Source organism: Tiliqua scincoides, chromosome 5 (assembly GCF_035046505.1).
Source record: "Tiliqua scincoides isolate rTilSci1 chromosome 5, rTilSci1.hap2, whole genome shotgun sequence".
Lineage (NCBI taxonomy): Eukaryota > Metazoa > Chordata > Lepidosauria > Squamata > Scincidae > Tiliqua > Tiliqua scincoides.
Window position 1 is genome coordinate 107008743 of NC_089825.1, and position 20678 is coordinate 107029420.

At 44.8% G+C, this 20678-nt stretch overlaps 1 protein-coding gene across 1 annotated transcript; it reads left to right on the forward strand.

The window, feature by feature from the left end:
* The first annotated feature begins 67 nt into the window (after positions 1-67).
* On the forward strand, positions 68-20331 carry LOC136652994 (vomeronasal type-2 receptor 26-like). Its single transcript, XM_066629921.1, has 9 exons — positions 68-100; positions 4691-4969; positions 6559-6691; positions 12734-12824; positions 14572-14863; positions 15299-16177; positions 16707-16934; positions 17048-17198; positions 19430-20331. The coding sequence occupies exons 1-9, from the start codon at positions 68-70 to the stop codon at positions 20329-20331; spliced, it is 2988 nt and encodes a 995-aa protein (XP_066486018.1).
* The last annotated feature ends 347 nt before the right edge of the window (positions 20332-20678 follow it).

Genomic DNA, 20678 nt, shown 5'->3' on the forward strand with positions numbered 1-20678 from the left:
ATAATTGCTGTTTCCCATTTCTTTTCCATTCTTGTAGCAAACAGAAAACCAATACAACTGATACGCAATGGATGTTCTGCATTCCTTACAAGAGTCTCCTGTAAAAACAATAGCTGCTGTCTTCTATTTTAGTCCTGCTTTCTGAGCACTTCTTAAAGGCTGACTAAAATTGAGTGTGTGTCATCTTGTCCAACTGGAAAGTTACCAAGGTGTTTGTTAAAGTATCTAGATGAGATCTGCAAGAAATCCATGATGAGAAATCCATAGTGAGAGGTTTCTAGGCATACATTTAGAAATAGCGTGATCATTTTCTCTCAGCCAGTGTTTCTCAACCAGTGGTACAGGTACCACCAGTGGTACTTGAGGTGCTGTCTGGTGGTACTCGTGAGAACACCAGAAAGAGCTTCTGCTCTTTCTATTCCCTGCCTAAGAAAAGAACAAGGAGGAGTGCAGCACAAGGGGAAGACTCTATACTTCTTCAACTACTTGGTCCCTTTCTCCTTTTCCTGATGCAGGATGTTTATTAACTGCTCCTCCTCTATTGAGCAGTGGAGGGAATTGGGTGTATGGAGTTAGGTGCCCTGTCCATATCTGCTGCCGGAGTCAATCCCTTCAGTCAATTCCATGGGTGGACTGGCCCTCATGGATGAAGACAACATCTGCAGATACAACTCACTAAGATTTCTTTTTCTGTAGAATGAGGGACCCACTTAGCTCAAGAAATGGATGCTTATACATTGTAGAAAAATAATAAAACAAAAGTCTCCCCTGCAATGCCTTTCTTTACTTCTTCTACTGTAGCTTCACCCTTTCCTGAGGAGCATCTCATTTAAGAAGCGCTAGAGACACCAGTGCTGGTGTCCTTTGATGAGGAGGGTAAATTGACAGCAGGATTTGATCTCATTAACTGGGTGGCTTTCCCCAATCAGTCCTTCTTAAGAGTGAAAGCAGGAATGATGGATCCACAGCATCCCCTGGCAAAGAGTTCACCATCAGTGATTATTCTATAACAAGGCACTGCACATTTAATCAGGTGGATATGATAAAACAGCCAGGTGGAAAGCAAAATAGGAAAAGTACCAGCATTATCTCTTCAAGCTCTTGACTCCTGGTAATCCTTCCCACCCATCTAAGCAATGCCTTAGACCAGTGGTTCCCAACCTTTTTTCACTTGCGTAACCTTTGACAGCCCAGTTCCATAAATTGTACCCCTCATATTAGCAAAATGCTTATAATTAATGTAGTTGCTGTTATTTCAAAATTATATGTTGTAACTGTAAATGAATGACCCAATAATGGGATTAAAAGGCAATGGAACATTTTTTTATAAAACACACCACAAATTTGTTACACACAACAAACATTCAGTGTGATCCTTGAACTTGTTTTGAAGCACATAACACACGCACCCCAGGTTGGGAAGCATTGCCTTAGACATTCTTTAAATGTCTATTTCATTACATAGCATAGCACATTAATGGCAAGCCTGTTCCAGCGCAGGATAGTGGCCAGAAGCGGCTGAGCCAGAGGCAAAGGGAAAATTTTCCCCTTACCCCTGGGTAAGGGCCGCTGGCCCCTATTGAGGTGGCACAAGTCTGAGGAGAGCAGAGAAGCTTGAAGCCGCTCCATTCTCCCCAGGAACGGGGGTTGGGATCCTGCATAACTGCTGTATCCCAGACCTACCTCCTGCTTCCCGCCCGCCCGTTCCCAGGGCCGCCCACTGCCTGCCCAGAAATGCCTACCTCTCACCTCCTCCCCACCTCCCCCATACCTACCTTTACCTCTTGCATCGGCCTAGCTGGGCTGACGCAAGTCCAAGAGAGGAGGCCAGCACAGAGACTTCCGTCAGCTTCTGCAGACTGGTGCTTCTCGGGGCGCCAGCCCAGCTTCCTCTCAAGGAGGCGCAAATTTGCCTTACGGCATGTAAATTAGCCTTTCAGCATGTTTGCGACCCTCCTGGGCTGGTGCAAAGGACTTATGTCAGCCCAAGGATGCATTTGGATTGCCCCCTTAATCAGGTGGGATCTGACAGTAGGTTGTAAGATTAAAAACTTAGCAGAGAAAAAAAAACAACAAATGGAACTTTATGAGAGAGAGGAGTGATGCATGTTCTCTTCTTTTTATTCATAGATGCTGCCCATTGCTGTGTGTAATGACCAATACTATCCAGGCTACAGCAGAAAAAAAAAGGAAGGGGAGGATTGTGCCATATGTCATTCTAGTAGGAGCAGAGCAGTAGTAGTATAATGCAGAAAAAAACAAATAAACCAATAAAAATTATATAGAAGACGCACATCTGTTTTGTTCTAAATGAGAAAATAAGAGGCTTTTCTAAAAATGAAACAAATGAGATGAGCAATCCGTGTTTTCTAGAAATGTTATTTATAGTTCTCGGTTGGCTGAATCCTAATTGTGCAGTGTATCAGTGGATCACAAGGGCCATCAGCATGACAGCCTCTCCACCATGCCTGAAAACTTATATGATTTTTTTAAAAGATAAATTCTATTTTAAGGCTTTAAGGGCCCAGTTTTATCTCACTCCCGCCTATGCATCATTGCTGTATCCAGCAGGGGGCTGGATAAGGAGGCTTTGGAAGGGAAAGGGGAAGCATTTACCCTTCCATAAGCCTCCCACTATGCAAAGGGTCTCCTCGGACCTGGGCCGGCTGTGTAGCTGGCACAGGTCCAAGGATTGAAAGGGGGCAGGGAGGCTGACAAAAGAGAGGATAGGAAACAGCGTGCACCATTGCTGTCAGATCCACCACCTCCTGCAGTCTCCCCCCCCAATTCCTTCTCCCTCCCTGCTCAGTTTTGCCCCAGTAATCTCAACAAATGCACCTGTTTCAAATAGTTCTAACCTAGCTGTGTCTCTTAAACATTAAACAAGAGTATCTTCACCGTGAACAATTTAGTGTAGTTTAATCATTCATCATTAAATGTGTAGAGAGGAGAGGCAAGATCAGGAAGCAAATGTACATTGGTGTAACTTCAGTCCCCAAGAGATCTACCACTTTCCTGCTTCTACCTCAGAGGCTTTCCACTCACTGCTATTTTTAATCTCTGGATCCTACTGAGCTTCAGTTGTCCCATCTGAGCCCAGCTGAGCTCATGTCCCATCAAGTCACTAAGCAATCCAGCAGATTTTTTTCCCCTCATCTGATGCAAAAATTATCTCACTCAGGCCAACTGGAGGAAGGATTTGGAAATCTATAATTAACTTTAATTACTCTGAGACATGCTCAATCTAGGCAAATCTCACAGGACTTTACTGAGGCCACAAGTATAATCAATATCAAAATCTGGAATGCTCCTACAAAATATTGTCAGAGATGTCTTAAAGAACTGTGAATAGCGTCAATTGTCACTTAAATTGACTAACAATTATAACACCATTGAACAAGGTTGTTATAGATAGGCTGTTGGTGCATGATAGAAAGAAAGGCAAGAACCGGAGTCCCAATTTGCCCAAGATGAAAGGAGTATTTTCATTACCGGTACTGCTCATTCTGGCCTTGCTGTTTCCTCCCACTGAGTGCAAAGCCCAGACTGCTATGTGTAGTATCTCTGATCTCTCCCAGTTCCCATACAAGTAACATCAGAGTGGTGATTTTATCATTTTAGCGATTATTTCAATGTCTGGCTGCCTATTTGAAGAAATTTTTTCCAATGCACATGCCTGATTTCATCTGATCTCGGAAGCTAAGCAGGTTCAGGCCTAGTTAGTACTTGGATGGGAGACTGCCTGGGAATACCAGGTGCTGTAGGCTTGTACCATAGTCTTTTGAGACTGAAGGTTGCCAACCATCCCAAAACTAAGATTTGGGATGAACTTGTGTAAGAAAATGCATCTTTCCCTCATATAATATGGTAGTCTTTTTTTTCTTATCCATTATAAATACAGGCGTGCTCCGCTTAGCAACCATTTGCTTAACAACAGACCGCATATATGATAGTGGTCAAAGCACAATAAAGATGCTCTGAATGAGGCAATTGCATCTCCCATAGCCTGCCACAGAGTGTCTGTTTACACAACAGAGAGGATCTTAATACAAAGAATAGACAGTCAGTCTCCAGTAGCCTGTGCAGCCAGCTAGTGTCTGGCAGGGAGGGTCTGTAAATACAAGAAAGGAAATAAATTGAACCGAATGGTCACTTAATGACCTAATCACATAACAATGGGGACTGGAGAACATATCCCCATCATTAAGTGGCGCACACCTGTACGTTGCATTTTGAGGGACAGGGACTATGTGCTTTGATCTATTAGCAGGATCATTTCAGAAATTGCATACAGCCTTTTTACTTCCACATCATGTGCCCAAAATCTTTCTGTCTCCTCTTACCAATTCTGTATTTCTCATTTTCCTTGGTTCCATGTTGATTCATGTCTGTCACTTCTTTCCTGTGCCCTCTCATGCACTTCCATCTTCTGTATGTCTTGAACTTAGTCAAACCATTAGTCCAATCTTATTGAAACTTGCTGGAGGCAGCCCCCCAAGATAGGAATCCTTCTCTGCCCTAGCTGGACCTACTGAGACCTCATCTTATATGGACTTGAAGTTTTATAAAACTAAGTTCTAACAGCAATTTGAAGATATGATTAGTTGGATATCCACTGCTCGGTACTTCATGAAGACTTGAATATCTGCTTCATGGAAAATTTACTATTTCCTTTAGTTTAATTCCAAAGAACTACCAACATCTCTTGTCCTTGGCAGTTCCTGTGAAAGAGGTCAATGAGAACCCAAAGATCCTACCAAATGTCAGCCTGGGCTTCCACATCTATGATAGTTACTTCAATGAGAGAATGACACTTCAGAACACCCTGAAACTGCTTTCCACCCAAAACACAATTGTCCCCAACTTCAAATGTGACAAGCAAAAACATATGGTAGCTGTCATTGGGGCACTCGATTTGGATATCTCCCTTCAAATGGCTACTCAGTTAAGCATCTACAAGATTCCACAGGTATAAAGAGCATGTGTGCCAGGAAACTTTCTCATTTTGGATGTTATTTATCAGTTTAACCAATACTCAGGACAATACAGGATGCATTGATTTCTTTCTGTTACCCTGCACATGCCTGATCTTGTCTGATCTTGGAAGCTAAGCAGGGTCAGGTCTGGTTAGTTCTTGGATGGGAGACCGCCTGGGAATACCGGGTGCTGTAGGCTTATACCATAGTCTTTCGAGACTGAAGGTTGCCAACCAACCATTTCACCCAAATGGTTCACCAATCCTATGTGGTCATTTGAGATGGTGGAACTCCTGGTTCAGCATTGCATGTGCCCCTGTGGTGTCCTATGGGCTGCTAGCACGCCTGCTTGGCGTGCTAGCAGTTATTGTCAGGCTTCCCCCCCCCAGCCAGCAACAGGAACCTGATGCCAGCTGATTGGCTGGCTAGCCAAAAGGGGGATGGGATAGGAGAGCTCTTCTGGCACGCATGCACCTGCAGCAGCTCAGTCCGTTCCTGGCAAGCGACCACTGCGGACGCTTCAACCAGGAGCGGGAGGGAGGCTTCCATGCAGATGGGGCTTGAGCAGGCCTGCGCCCGTTGGTGCCAGCAGCCCCGCCGTGGGTGTAGGGGGCCCCGTGAGTGGCCTGGGCTGCACGAGTCTTTGGGGCCAGGGCAGTTGGCTGCGTGTGCCTCAAGGGCGGGCAATAGGAACCTCCTTCCAGCTGCACCAGGCAGCTGGGCGCCCGGGGGGTAGCTGCCTGAGGAGCGGACTGGGCGGCTGGCCCCTCTTTAGCCAGCTTCAGGCCGGCTCCAGGCCAGGCACGCCCCGTATCCGGGGGTACCGGGTGCCTCTTCCTACCGCACCAGGCGGCAGGGAGGCTGGGGGCGATTGGGCTCAGGAGCCCAGCACCATTTTGCCTCCTCACACTCGCCCCCCCAGTAATTGATCTGTTGAAGAGCTCCTATGGCTCAACTGCTAACGCGCTGGTCTGCGGAGCCAAAGGCTCCCTATAAGGAATAAAAATTTGCAGCCAGGGCCCCTGCTAGGGGCTATTGGGGGGAGCTTAATTGGAAGGGAGGTCTTCATCCCCCCATTGCACAGAATTTTGGCTGCACCCGCTCTTCCAGCCCCCCTCCCCCACTTTTGAGGGGATATTTTCGGGCATCTTCGGTGGCAGCAGGGCGATCCAGAGCACCAGTGACTGCGGAGGAGTTCTGTGGCGAGGCTATCGTGCCCTTCTCAAGGGGCTACTATATCCTACTGTTTAAAAGCAAGAACACGGGGTGGGCCCCAGTTTCATATACTACATTGGGGGGTGTAGACATGGGGGGGAAAGGCACAGAAGTCAGGCGGTAAGGCTGCAAAAAGGCCTATCCCGGTGCGGCCGCCCCCTTCCTCCCCTTCTTTATCAGACAATGAGGACCAGATGGCAGAGTTGTGTGCCTTTATGGCCCACATAAAGCCAGACAAAAAGAAAAAGCGCTCAGGAAGGCTGGTCAAGGCGATGGGGGCTTGAGTTCTGGTCTGCTCCCTGGTCCTCGCAGTTCCACCAGAAAAAATAAAGGCTCATTGATGGGTGCCTCTCTCCCCCCTAAGCAGGTCGCCACCTCAGCTGGTGCACTGGCCACTGCCGAGGAGGGCGACCCACAGGATGACAGCTCCCCTGAAGTTGAGGCAGTTAGTCCGCTTAAGAAGACAAGTCTGCAGGCCTATAGAAGCAGCGGTGGGCAAGGTGAGCCAGTGCTTGACTTTGATTAGAACCTGGAACCGGTGTGGGATGAGCAGGAGGGCCACATTTGGTCTTCTGGCTGGGCTGTCCCAGAGCAGCCCTGGTCCCCATGGGGGCCACCTACTTTCTGGCACAGTCCTAGCTACCCACAGTACCCTTGGGCACTGGGCTGGGCATATCCATACTCCAAGGCTAGACCCAAGGCCGGTAGAGCCCCCCCCCACCTTATTGGCAGTACCCAGCTGTATGCGAGCCTGATTTGGAACAACAGGATTTGGATTGGAGGGTTGATTCTCTGGGCCTGGTGAAGGAGAAGGAGAAGCCTTAGGTTTCGTATGGCACTATCGCCATCCCTCTGGGTTCACACCTCACCTTGTTGGTCAAGGAGAAGATATGGCGAGGTGACTTTATAGACATGTTTAGTCTTTTACACAGTGAGACAGAGCCTACCCCTAAAGTGGGTGACCCTGTGCAAGATGTTGAAACCATTAGGCAAAGAAAAATTGATAAAAATTGGACCAATTGGCTCGATGGTTTCATTGTATATTATGGGGGTCACTGTCCAGCTGTACCCCAGGAAGGCTGGGAAACTTTTTAAATACCTGGACATTATTCATCGCGCTTTTCGTGACCACGCTGGGACGGCTTGGATGGCCTACAACTATCATTTCCGCATCAGGGTTTCACAGGACCCAGCCCTGGATTGGACTGTACCCCAGTGGGAACTCTTGGGGTGCAGTCAGTTCTTTCTCTGGGTGCAATTGGTTCTTTTTTACCCGCCCCCCATCTCCCATTTCCTCAGCCACTGGGGAGGATGAACTTAAGAGCCCAAACTTGTGCAGGTATGCTCGGAAATAGGCTCCATTTTGGTCTATGAGGCTTGCTCCCAGTAAAGGGCATGATATTGGCAGCCTCAGAGCTTTGAGAGCCTTTCTTAGTTGTCCAGACATCGCTGGTATCAGATGTGTTAATGAGTGCTTAGGAGTAATTTCCTCCCACAAAAGGAACTTGCCTTGATCTTGCCATTTTGCTAAGAAAGAAGGAATAGTATATACAGTAAATTAATAAAAGACCCAATCCTATCCAAATTTCCAGTGCTGATGCAGCCACAATGCAGCCTCTAGGTAAGGGAACAAATGTTCCCTCACCTTGGGGAGGCCTCTGCGACTTCCCTCCCACTGCAGGATGCAGCACACACCTCATTGACACAGCTGTATCTGTGCTGGAAATTTGGATATGATTGGTCCCAAAGTGTTCATTAAAGTTGCTGAATTGGGCAGGAGGCCTGGTCTAGAGGGCAGGAGGTCTGGTCTAGAGGGTAGAGCCTCCATTTGCCTGAAGATAACATCCGAAGGTGGCCAGTTTGAGGCCACCGGCACCGTGCGACCTTGGAGCAGCTGACAAGCTGAGCCAAGTTATTCCATCTGCTCTGAGCATGGGAGGATGGAGGCCAGAATGTGAAACCAGAACAGAAAGAAACATCTGAATTGTTGTAGCTCTTGAAAGATAGAGGCTTCTTTCAATTGTAAAAATCCCTACAGGGATTTAAATTAGCCTGCCTATGTAAACTGCCTTGAATAAAGTCTGAGGAGAAATCTGAGGACCTAGAAAGGACCTAGAATATAAATACCTGTATTATTATTATTATTATTATTATTATTATTATTATTATTATTATTATTATATAAATCTGAGGACCTAGAAAGGACCTAGAATATAAATACCTGTATTATAATAATAATAATAATAATAATAATAATAATAATAATAATAATAATAATAATAATAATAATAATAATAATTGTCAGTAAACGAATTTGTATTCCTTTCAACAAAAGATGGTAGTATACATTTTATTTCAGAATTTTGTGTCATTCTAGCAGACATATGACCTTATTCACCACTGTTTGGTATGAGGTCTCTCCTCACCCAAAAATAATTATTATTTTGCTTAGATTGCCTACTGTGCATTAGTTCCAGCGAGGAATGTTAAAATGCAGCTCCCTTCCTTTTACCGAATGGTCCCTAATGAAGCACATCAGTACAGAGGGATTGTCCATCTACTTCAGCATTTCCAATGGATGTGGGTTGGAATCATTGCTTCAGATGATGATAATGGGAAAAAATTTGTGCTGACCAGGATGACAATGTTTTCTGAAAATGGAATCTGTGCAGCCTTCAGTACAAAATTACCAGCAGTGCCAGCATCACAGAAGTTTTGAAATTTATTGAATTGGAAGAGCATGTTGTTGCATCATTGTCATCACTATTCAATTCTGAAGTCAAAGTATATGTTGTCAATGCAGAGAGTGTGACCACGACAGTTTTAGAATGGTTCATTCATTTTTACAGAATGTTAGAAACTTTACTGTGACTTCTATAGGAAAGGTGTGGATTATGACAGCCCAGTGGGATTTTGCATTATTGAAGAATTTTGACATACAGGTCTTCCATGGGGCCTTATCTTTTGCAATTCACTCCAGAGAAATGCAGGGCTTTATAGATTTCCCAAAATTCCTACATCCCTGTTTCTGGAAGGGATAAAATCCATTGCAGGCCACCTGTGATAGATCTACCCCTCCTGCTGCCTCCCCACACCCATTTTGCCTCCATCCCCATCTGGATTCATCCCTTCTGCCTCTATTCCAGCCTCCCACCTCCCCCATCACCCTACCTTCTCTGGCGAGCAGCAGTTCCCTCACTGGTGTGGGTGGGAAGGCACAGGCCTTCCCACTTGTGCTCCTGACAGCATGCTGAATCACATGCTGTTGGAGCACCTTGTGCAACAGGCCCTGGCTGCTTTACGGCGGTCAGTGCCGTTGGGGGAGCCTCACTGCCACTGGGCAGCTATGGAAGAATTGGGCCTTTAGACACATAGTCCAAGAAAGGCCACATTTTGGGGTAGCACAGCAATCACACACCCCCAATCTATCTGGCTGATTCCAAGGGAGCTTTGTCTGATGCAACATTTTAAGGAGGCAGCCATATCCTACTGACAGAGCAAGTTCAATTTTGTGACAAAAGCCACCTCAGTGAGAGCTCCTGAACTGAGAAAAACCAAGTTTTTAGTAAAACTAAAGAAAGATTTCCAACTCAGGTTATCATCTCCAACTCCATGGCTAAACTCAATCAAGGAGGCATGTTAAGACCCATTGCTTCCCTGGGAAGACATCATTTGAAACCTCTTGGTCACTAGTTAATGTCTGTGTCAGGGTACACAAACCATGACAGTTATGCCTCAGGAAAAATGTTCAGTGTTGCCACAGCAGTTTGGCACCAGCAGTGCATTCACACTACTACTACTACTACTACTACTACTACTACAACTACTACTACTACTACTACTACTTCTATTATTATTAGTTAAAAACATAATTTAAAAGCAGATAAAAACATAACATATCATAAAACAGTAGTCAGATAAAAACTAGTCAGGTAAGAGCATAGGGCAGCAAATTAGAAAAGGATCAGGCCTGTGAACAGATGTTAAGAGATGTTAAAAGATGTTAAAAAGGCCAGGAACTCAGAAGGCTTGTCTAAACGGAAGGGTCTTCAGGCCTCGCCAGAAAGTTACAAGAGAGGGAGCAGTTCTTAAGTCAAGGGCAGGGCTGCCCAAACCCTGGCCCGGGGGCCACTTGCGGCCCTCAGGGCCTCCCAATCTGGCCCTTGGGGAGCCCCCAGTCTCCAATGAGCCTCTGGCCCTCCAGAGACTTTCTGGAGCCTGTGCTGGCCCAAGGCAACTGCTCTCAGTGTAGGGCAACTAGTTAAGCTCCGCTGCTTGCTGTTTCACATCTGTGATGCAGCAGTGACAGTGATAGAAAGGCCAGCTTTGCTTTGTGCAAGGCCTTTTATAGGCCTTGAACTATTGCAAGACCTTCATTCATTTATATAAGTTCCATCTCTAATATATTCATTTATGTAAATTATGTAAATTTATTCAAATTTGAAATGTGAATTAATTCTTTTTTCCCCCGGCCCCCGACACAGTGTCAGAGAGATGATGTGGCCCTCCTGCCAAAAAGTTTGGACACCCCTGGTCAAGGGGAAGGGAATTCGATAGCATTGGTGCCACTACTGAGAAGGCCCTATTTCTTGCCGCTGCCCCACATACCTCCCTAGGCGGCGGCACTTGTAAAAAGGCCTTCTCTGATGACCTAAGAGGACGAGCCGGATTGTACGGGAGTAGGCGATCTCTAAGATACCCTGGCCCACAGCAGTATAGGGCTTTAAAGGTCAAAACCAGCACCTTGAATTGGGCCCAGAAACAAATGGGCAGCCAAACTATGGGCCCTATCAATATGAACCGGGGGGGGGGGGCTTCAATTCCATGTCAGTTTAATACTTTTTAAATCAAGATTCCCATTCAAAACTATGAATGCTCATGTGGAGTGACCAAATACAGAGACCTTCTGTTATGTCTGCATGGTCTATCCCTAGTTCAGATTGGTGTTTCGGCTCCCTAGTGGAGGGGTAATAGAGGGTTCCTGAATTTCTCAGGTGGCCAATGTCTTTACAATTATAGAGCTTCTTGATTCAGTTGGTGAGGGAAGCAGAGGTTGAAGTCACCTCTTTTGTATCACTAATAACTTTGCTTACTGTAAAGACAGAAAACTCCAAGGATGTGGCTTGTTTATGGGTAAAAATCACCCAAACCATCCATGACTCCATCAGACTTGGAATTTCCAAAGCAAACATAAGCCAAGACTTCTAAAGCAGCCAACAAAAATGGGGTGGGGATGGTTGCTCTGATGGACTAAAATTGTGTCTTTTCAGTAAGGCGTGTGATCCATAAGGATTCCCTGCCATCAGCCCAATTCAAAAGATCATGAAAGTGTCCTGGATTAGGCTTGCCTGGGAGTGTCGGCCCAAGGCTTCTTGGCACCTGAGGTGATATGCCAGATACCCTTACCTGGTGATGTTCTAACCTAAGGTAGTCCAATTTTTATTGCTAAGGGGGCCACAATACCCTGGTATCAATGTCGAGGTGGCAAATGCGGAAGTAATTGGCTGTGATGTGATAAAGTCAATGCCATTTACTTCTAGGTTCTGAGCTGCCAAAGTCACTCACAGGAGGTGGCAGCAGGAGAAACAGGTGGAAGAGGTTGCTGGTGCAGCAGAGTTTTTGATCTCTCTGCCTCACCAGTCTGGCTTCTCAGGGAAGCTGGAATGGTGCAGGAGGAAGATTAAAAAGACACCAAAGTATGAGGAGGTGGTGAGTGTGGCAGGGCTTCTCGTGGGCCTCCAAAATAGGCTTTATGGACAGCATGTGACCCACAGGCCACAAGTAGGACCAATCTGTTCTAATATCTGTTCTTCTAACACTTTAGCCCAACATTGTCCCTTCCTCCACACTTCTGTTACCACTACCAGCTACCTGCAGAAGGGCTGTCACAGGGGGTTGATGGTGAAAAGAATGGGGCAGAGAGGGTGAAGAGCAGGGAGTGTCTGGACAGGGAGCGGGCAGGTGGGAGGCAGGACAGGAGATGGAGACAGTACCTTGGCCTGCTGCAACATTTGAAGGAAGAAGCCATACCCTGCTGACAGAACAAGTTTGATTTTGTGGCAAAAGCCACTTCATGAGTGGATGGAGGTGTCCACTAGAGTTCTATCCTCATTCCCTCTCCTCTTCCCTCTCCTTACTCTTCTCAGTTTTGGCCAGCAAAATGGCTTGCTCAGATCCAAGGAGACCCATTCAGGCAGTGGAGGCTTGCCCCAGAGTAAGGAAAGTTCCCTTGCCATGTGGAGACCTCTGCCACTGCCCCCTACCTTAGGATGCAATGTGCACACAATTGGAGTGGCTGCATTGGTTGGACAGGGTTTGGCTGTCAGTCACTGCAAAATTCAACACATACTTTCTTCTTCTTGTCTGCTGCAAACAATCTCACTCAGTGGAACAGTTTGGAGCAATGATTTGGAAACCTGCAATTAACTTAAATTGCCATGAGTTCTGCTCCTTCTAGGAAAACTCACATGGATTTTCTGAGGCCAGAAACATAGCAATCAAAGCTGAATGCTTATATAAAATCTTATCCCTGTGGATTCCAGAGTTGGGTTCAGTAACGGTGAAGATTGTACCGGCGTCATATTTGATAGCTCAGTTCAGCCAAAGAGTCAGCAACAGAGGAACAAGGGTGTTGTAGCCATGCTTCTGTTGGGTGAAAGACACTGGATGTTTTGAGTCTAGTTTTGGGCAGGATGAAAGGAATGTTTCTGTTCTAGCTGCTACCCATTCTGGGCATACAGTTTTCTCCAACCGAATGCAAGACCCAGACTGTGATGTGTGCCATCACTGACCTCTCCCTGTTCCCATAGAAGTATCATCAGAGTGGAGATCTCATAATTGGAGAGATTGTTTCACAGTTTGGCTGCCTCTTTGATGACATGTTTTTTTCAGACAACACCCCAAAAGAGAGCTCTTGGATGAACTTCAGTAAGGAAATGGATTTTTCCCTCTATAACATTCACTAACCCAAGTTATATCTATGACAAATGTATCCGACAATGACCAGTATGTTCAAAACAGAGTCTGCTTATGATTTTTTTTAAGAGATGCACTTATATGTATTGCCAGAATCCAGTCAAAACTGTAGAAATATATTTTCTTGTACAGAATATGCCTATTAACCACAATATAGCTGTTTTTTCATGTCTTTCACTTCTTCCTTCTCTGTCTTTTTTTTACATTCTGGAGGAAAAGGAATGTGAACATTTGATATGGAATCAGACCATTAGTCTGATCAGTGATATCCCTCATGCCTATATCCCTAAAGATTCTCAGATAAGAATCTTTTTCTACCCCACCTGGAGCTGTTGGGGATAGAACTTGGAACCCTCTGCAGGTTAAGCTTCTACTACTGTTTTATACAACATAATGCCAGAGATTCCTCCGCATCTCCGAGGATCTCTGACTTTGTCATTTTCCAACCTTTAGGCTGCAGTCCTTTGCACACCTATATGGGAGTTGGTCACATTCAGTAACTCCACTTCTGAGTAGGCATGCTTAGGATTGCACTGTTCATCTTGCAATCACAGGTGCTAAGCTACTTCTTTGTCTGGGTAATATGACATCATTCATATCACTTGAATACTCTGTTCTTTCAAAGGTTTTCTGACTCTCCTTTTTGACCAGAGTATATGCATGAGTTATGAACAACCTCTTCCAAGTAGATTCAAAACTTGTGAATGTGGATTCACTATTTTGAGGATAGAACTATTGGTGTGCTCTGATCTATTCCCCTATAGTTTATGTTTCACAGCTACACTCTTTCAGGCAGTGCATATTTGCACAGGCTATCTGGGGTGGCTGCAATCAGAGAGAATGGAATTCATAGGAGTGGATGATCAGATGTGACTAATGGAAGACCTGTTTCCTGTTTCCTACACCTGTTTCCTACAACTTGGGACATACTCCCCCCCCCCCCAAAAAAAAAAAAAAATTAGATATCAGTGGAGACGGAACAGCCATTTTAACACTCTCCAGAACGAGAGGGATATAAAACAATATTAAAGTGTGAATCATACCAATTTATTTTGTTTTATTTTACAACTGGTATTAGAACATCATTATACATGTTTTGAAAGTGTGGAGTGTTCATGCCCAATAAAGGTTCATGAAATGAAATGAAAAGCGTGGAGTATGCAGATCAAAAGTATAGGAAAGATAGACTGCTTGGATACAGATTTATGTATGTACTCAGAGGAAAGATTGCCATTGTAATGACCTGTTTTGCTTCTCATCTCTGATTTTATATGGGCTTAAATATTTATAACATAAAGTTTTAATAACATCTGGGGCTACGATGATATATGTAATGGAATGCTTTCACATAGAAACCATGCATGGTTGAATGTCTGTTTCTTTTAAAATGCAATACTTCCTTTAGACCAATTCCAAAGAACTACCAACATATCCTGTCTTTGGTGTTTGCTGTGAAGGAGATCAATGAGAACCCCAATATCCTTCCAAACGTCAGCCTGGGGTTCCACATTTATGACAGTTACTTAGACGCAAGGTTGACTCATCTGAACACCATGAAACTTCTTTCCACCCAGGAAAGGATTGTCCCCAACTTCAAATGTGGCAAGCACCAGAATCTAATAGCTGTCATTGGGGCACTTGATGCAGAAATCTCCCTTCACATGGCCACTCAGCTGAGCATCCACAAGATTCCACAGGTACAGTATGCACGTAAGCAAGAAAGCTTTTAATCTCTGAGAGTATTTATTGTTTTTATATATAGATTAGATTAACTTTAGTAGAGAAACATGGTAATTTTTATTCATTTCCATTCAGTCCAAATGGTTTACCAACTTAGAGAATATTTATCAGCCATTTAGCCTGTGCAGATCTGCCCATTGGGCAGGCTGCAGTTCGACATGGGGGAAGGGAACAAATGATTTCTCACTCCAAGGAGATCTCTAGCCTGCCCAATTGCAATGCTGGATACAGCATGAGCCATGAAGCCTCACTGCACCAGCGCCGAACAAGATTGGGTTCCCCATGTTTAAATGAAGGTTTCCTGAATATAAAAGAAAATATTGACCATGTATCTGTTGGCACAAATTCTGCTCTTCCCCTAACTTTTGAAAATTGTCACTGTATTTTTCTAGATTTCCTACTGTGCATTAACTCCTGCGATAAATGTGAAAATGCAGCTCCCTTCCTTTTACCGGATGGTCCCCAATGAAGCACATCAGTACAGGGGGATTGTCCAACTACTTCAGCATTTTCAGTGGACCTGGGTTGGAATCATTGCTTCAGATGATGATAATGGAGAAAAATTTTTGCAGACCATGATGAAAATATTTTCTGAACATGGAATCTGTGCAGCCTTCAGTGAAAAAATTCCAATTCATACCCAAATTACAGAGCTGACAAAAGACTTTGAGACTTTGGATGGCACAAACCCCCTTGTGGCTAAGATCATATCACTAATCAATTCTGAAGTCACAGTCTATGTCGTCAATGCAGAGTTTCAGGCATCAACAGGTTTGAAGTGGATTATATACATTTATATCTTGTTAATAGGTATTACAAAGACTTTTGTCAGTAAGGTGTGGATAATGACCAGCCAGTGGGATTTCTCATCACTGACTGTGCACAGGGATTTTGACATACACGTCTTCCATGGTGCCTTGTCTTCTGCCGTTCACTCAAATGAAGTGCCGGGGTTTTCAGAATTCCTTCAGTTTCTGCATCCGAAGTCACAAGAAGGCGATGATTTCATCAGGATCTTCTGGGAACAGGCTTTTGACTGTTCATTTTCTCATTCTGATAATGGCGAGGACAGCAGAGATCCATGCACTGGTCAAGAGAGGTTGGAGGACCTCCCAGGGACTCTCTTTGAAATGAGCATGACTGGCCAAAGCTACAGCATCTACAATGCGGTCCAAGCTATAGCACATGCATTGCAAAAGTTGTCCTCACTCAGGCTGAATCAGAGAAGAGCAATGGACAGATGGTCTGTTCTAAATCTGCATTCTTCTCAGGTAGTGTTTCTCGTCCAAGCAAATGTTCTCTACCCATGGTGACATTAGAAGACTATTATCAGTATTAGAAGAGTATTCCAATGCCATTCTGTTGGATTCAGAGATGGAAAACGTTAAATTACCTTGAAAGTAAAGGAGTGCTGCAGAATTATTAATGGCCCAATGCCGTGCAGGATTGGACCAGCACATGGAGGGATTTAGGATAGAGGAACACAGTTCCATTGTCATAAATGTTTTCTGGTGGTGTACTCAGCCTGCCGCTGGCAGCCATCTTAGGAGTACTGTTGCAAACTGAGGCAGCACAGGAGACCCAGAAAGGTAAGTCCAATGATGGGATGACAGCGGTGGGTGGAATAAGGAAGGGAGAGGGCAGAATTGGGATGAGTCTTTGGGTGGGTTAGATCAAGCCCATGAAGGGGCTGCATTGGTGGCAGCAGCACTGACAAAACCCTTCCCAGCCTTGAAGCAATAAAAATGAAAGAAAGAAATGTTATCTCTGTGATGTTTTTCTTTACTTCTTCCAAACCAGCTCCACCCTTTCCTGAGGAGCATCTCATTCAACAACAGTGCTGGAGACACAGTGTCTTTTGATGAGGAAGGTGAATTAGCAGGTGGATTTGATCTGATCAACTGGGTGACTTTCCCAAACCAGTCCTTCTTGAGGATGAAAGCAGGAATGATGGATCCTCATGCTTTCCATGGCAAAGAATTCATCATTAATGATGATACAATCACATGGCATAGTGCATTTAATCAGGTGAGATCTGATGGTAGGCTGGTAGATGAAAAGCTAATGGGGGAAGGAACAACAAATAGAACTTTGTTTATGAGAGAGAAGAGCAATACATGCTGTCCTCTTTTTATACATAGATGCTACCCATTGCTGTATGTAATGACCACTGCTATCCAGGTTACAGCAGAAAAAAGAAGGAAGGGAAGCCATTTTGTTGCTATGATTGTCACCCATGTCCGGAAGGGAAGATATCTTACCAAAAAGGTAGGAGACACATTGTACAGTGTTGTGAATTGCACACACTATAATATCTCTATTCACTTTCCTTTTTCTCCCCATTCCTTGCTTCAAAAAAGAGAACCCGAAGAGTATGCTCCAGTGGCACATTAACTGAATGTAGTAGGATTCATTTGGCAGTTCACTTTCACAAAGGGAACATTCCATATTAGTTTATCCACTAGTTTACCCACTCCAATCCTGTAATTTCAACAGATCAATCATTGCTCTAGATCCCTGTTTCTCAACGTTTGTCCTTTGCCGTACCACTTTACAGGTCCACCTATTCAAGTACCACCAGAGCTTTGGAAGGGAGGGCAGATGCAATGCGACAAACCAGTAAGAGGCTCACAGCAGATGGGAGGACTTCGTGATAATGGAAAAGCATGCTTTGGGGCTCTGCCCACCAACCCAAGTTTCCTTGCTGCCAGCATGAACTTATCTTTGCCAGGTCTAGATCTGGTGTGGGTAGGCCAGTGAGCATCCTTGCGCCAGCCTCCCTTACTTCCGCGGTGGTGCAAACGTGCTTTACAACAAGTTTGCGACACCCAGAGGCCAGTGCAAAGGACTTGCGCGGGCTTAAGGGCTGCTTTGGGTTGTGTCCTAAATTTCTCTTTACCTGCACATGTCCCAAATAAGCATGCAAGACAGAGGCTTTTGGGATTGAACGGCTACTTTATTGAAAACATATAATAAACTGCAGCAAGGCAACTAACTAGCAAAGCCCCCCAGTTGTGTGGGTCCTAAATGCGGGAAATGGCTGTAGCCATCTGCCTCCATCAGGGGATCTGGATGATCAACAAGTGTACCACCAGAGACTGACTAAGCCTATCATGGCCAACCTGGTAGGACTGAGGCAGTGTGACCATGCTCACCTAGACCATGCCTTAAAATAGACTTTGCAGCCAAACAACCTCACCAAGCTGAGCAAGCAACATATGAGCAGCCCATGACCATGCTTCCTCAGGATGTACACAAAATACTCATGTCTTCCTTCCCAACCCACACATTGCCTGCCTCTGCATGGTTGGCAACCTTCAGTCTCAAAAGACTATGGTATAAGCCTACAGCACCCGGTATTCCCAAGCAGTCTCCCATCTAAGTACTAACCAAGGCCTGACCCTGCTTAGCTTCCTAGCATGTGCAAGGTAACAGTTGCTTGCATGGGCTGCTGGAGATTAAAGTGATCTGCCTGCCTCTAAAGTGATCAAAATGGAAGGAGAACCAAAGACCAAAAAGCCCACCAATGTTCGCAACAGTCTGGGGTAGGTGAAGTGCCAATCAAGCTGGCAGTAAAAAATTCCTATCCAGCCCTAAACAAGCAATCAGCTAATCTCAGACTGAATGATGGTCGGACGGGCAGGAGATCACCAGTTGGTTTCCAACTGGGTGAGCATGTGCATTGAAACCACACTCACCCTACCCCCTGGCCAGGCAATTCAGCAATGGATGTCCCCCAAAGGTCTTGCCCCAGCATGCTCCATTGCCAGGGCAGGGCAAAGGGCGATGACTAGCGATTGCACATCATTGTCTTTATCTTGTATTCCAGTTTAGTAAGCTAGCTTGTAGCATTTTGGTGCTACTTAAGGAGCAGCTTAAGATGCTGCTTTGGTGTGGCAGAGAAGCCATGGCAAGAATTAGACAACAGACACAAGTTTCAGAGAGGTTAAAAGTGCTGGAAGCAGGAGCAGGAATGAAATCAAGGGAGAAGTGAAGTGAAGTGAAGTGTCTCCCAGCTCCTGACCCAGCTTTTTATTAAGTCTCAAAACACATGATATAAGGCTACGTAATAGGGAATTTTACAAAAGGATGCTGATTCATACTGGCTGTAACCAGCCGGCTCTAAAGCTTAACTGCAAACACATTCCATAGATAAGATATCTTCATAACATTTTCAAGGCTAGCTCTTTCTATAACCTTTTCCCGAGCACTGGCTTTTCAACACTCAACATATCAACAAAGCGTATGCGCAGTCGCAGGTGTGCCTGCCAGGTTTGCCAAAAATGCAAAGACATCTTAAAGCTCAGTGCCTGTGCTTCTATATTTACTACAATAGCTACTGGAGGTTGTTCAATGATTCAGATTTGAGTGGTTTGAGAAAACCAACATTTCAGAGCAAGGTGCATTGTACAACCAATACTAGGAATGAGAGATGGGGACTACCACTTCATTCAATGCAGGATGACACAAAGAAATGATGTCATGACTGTTATATTGAAATTTCATTTGTTCTATTATTTCAGACATGGATGACTGTCTCAAATGTCCAGAAGGTCAATTTCCAAACAGAAATCAATATCAGTGCCTGCCCAAAGAACTCAATTTTCTGTCTTTTCCAGATAATCTGGGAATGATAATAAGTGCCTTGGCTTTCTCTTCTTCTCTGATCACAGGTTTTGTGTTCAGGATTTTCATCAAGAACCAGGACACTCCCATTGTCAAAGCCAACAATCAAGATCTCACATACTCTCTGCTTGTCTCTCTAATGCTGTGCTTTCTGTGCTCCTTGCTATTCATTGGCCAGCCTCATGCAGTGACCTGTTATTTACAACAAACATCTTTTGATCTGGTCTTCTCAGTGGCTGTTTCTTGCATCTTGGCCAAAACCGTCACTGTTGTTCTGGCTTTCATGGCCACCAAGCCAGGATCCAGGATGAGGAAATGGGTGGGGAAAATGCTGGCAATCTCCATCATCCTGGGTTGCTCCCTGATTCAAGCCAGTATCTGTGCTGTGTGGCTCTGCACTGCTCCTCCATTCCCACATTTGGACGTGGACTCTCTGGCTGAAGAAATTGTAGTGGAGTGCAATGAAGGCTCCATCACCATGTTTTACTGTGTTCTGGGCTACCTGGGATTTCTGGCTACTGTCAGTTTCATGGTTGCATTCCAAGCTAGGAAGTTGCCAGACAGTTTCAATGAAGCCAAGTTCATCACTTTCAGCATGTTGGTGTTTTGCAGTGTGTGGTTGTCTTTTATTCCACCTTACCTGAGCACCAAAGGAAAATACATGGTAGCTGTGGAGATCTTCTCCATCTTGGCCTCTAGTGCTGTCTTGCTGGGCTGTATCTTTTCCCCCAAATGCTACATAATTCTCTGGAAGCCTGAGCTGAACTGCAAGGATCAGCTAATAAAGAGAAATCAATAAGAATTTCTTTCATATACTTGCTCTTGTGTTATCTGGACGTGAGACAGGCTGCAATCCTAACCACACTTTCCTGAGAGTATGTTCCATTGAACAAAATAGGACTTACTTCTGAGTAGACCTGGTTAGGATTGTGCCCATGATCAATTCTGTTTTGTCAGACTTCCCCCAGTTTTGATAGTGAATAGCAATGATTGTAATTGCTGTCTTATATCCTGGTTGTAAGCATTTTTCCAAGGTCAGTCCAAGTGTATTGTGGATCAAATACTCTAACTTGAAGGTTTTCAAACTTTTTAAAAATTTAAATTGTACCTAGCTCAGGTCTCATTTTTTTTCTTTAAAAATGTGGC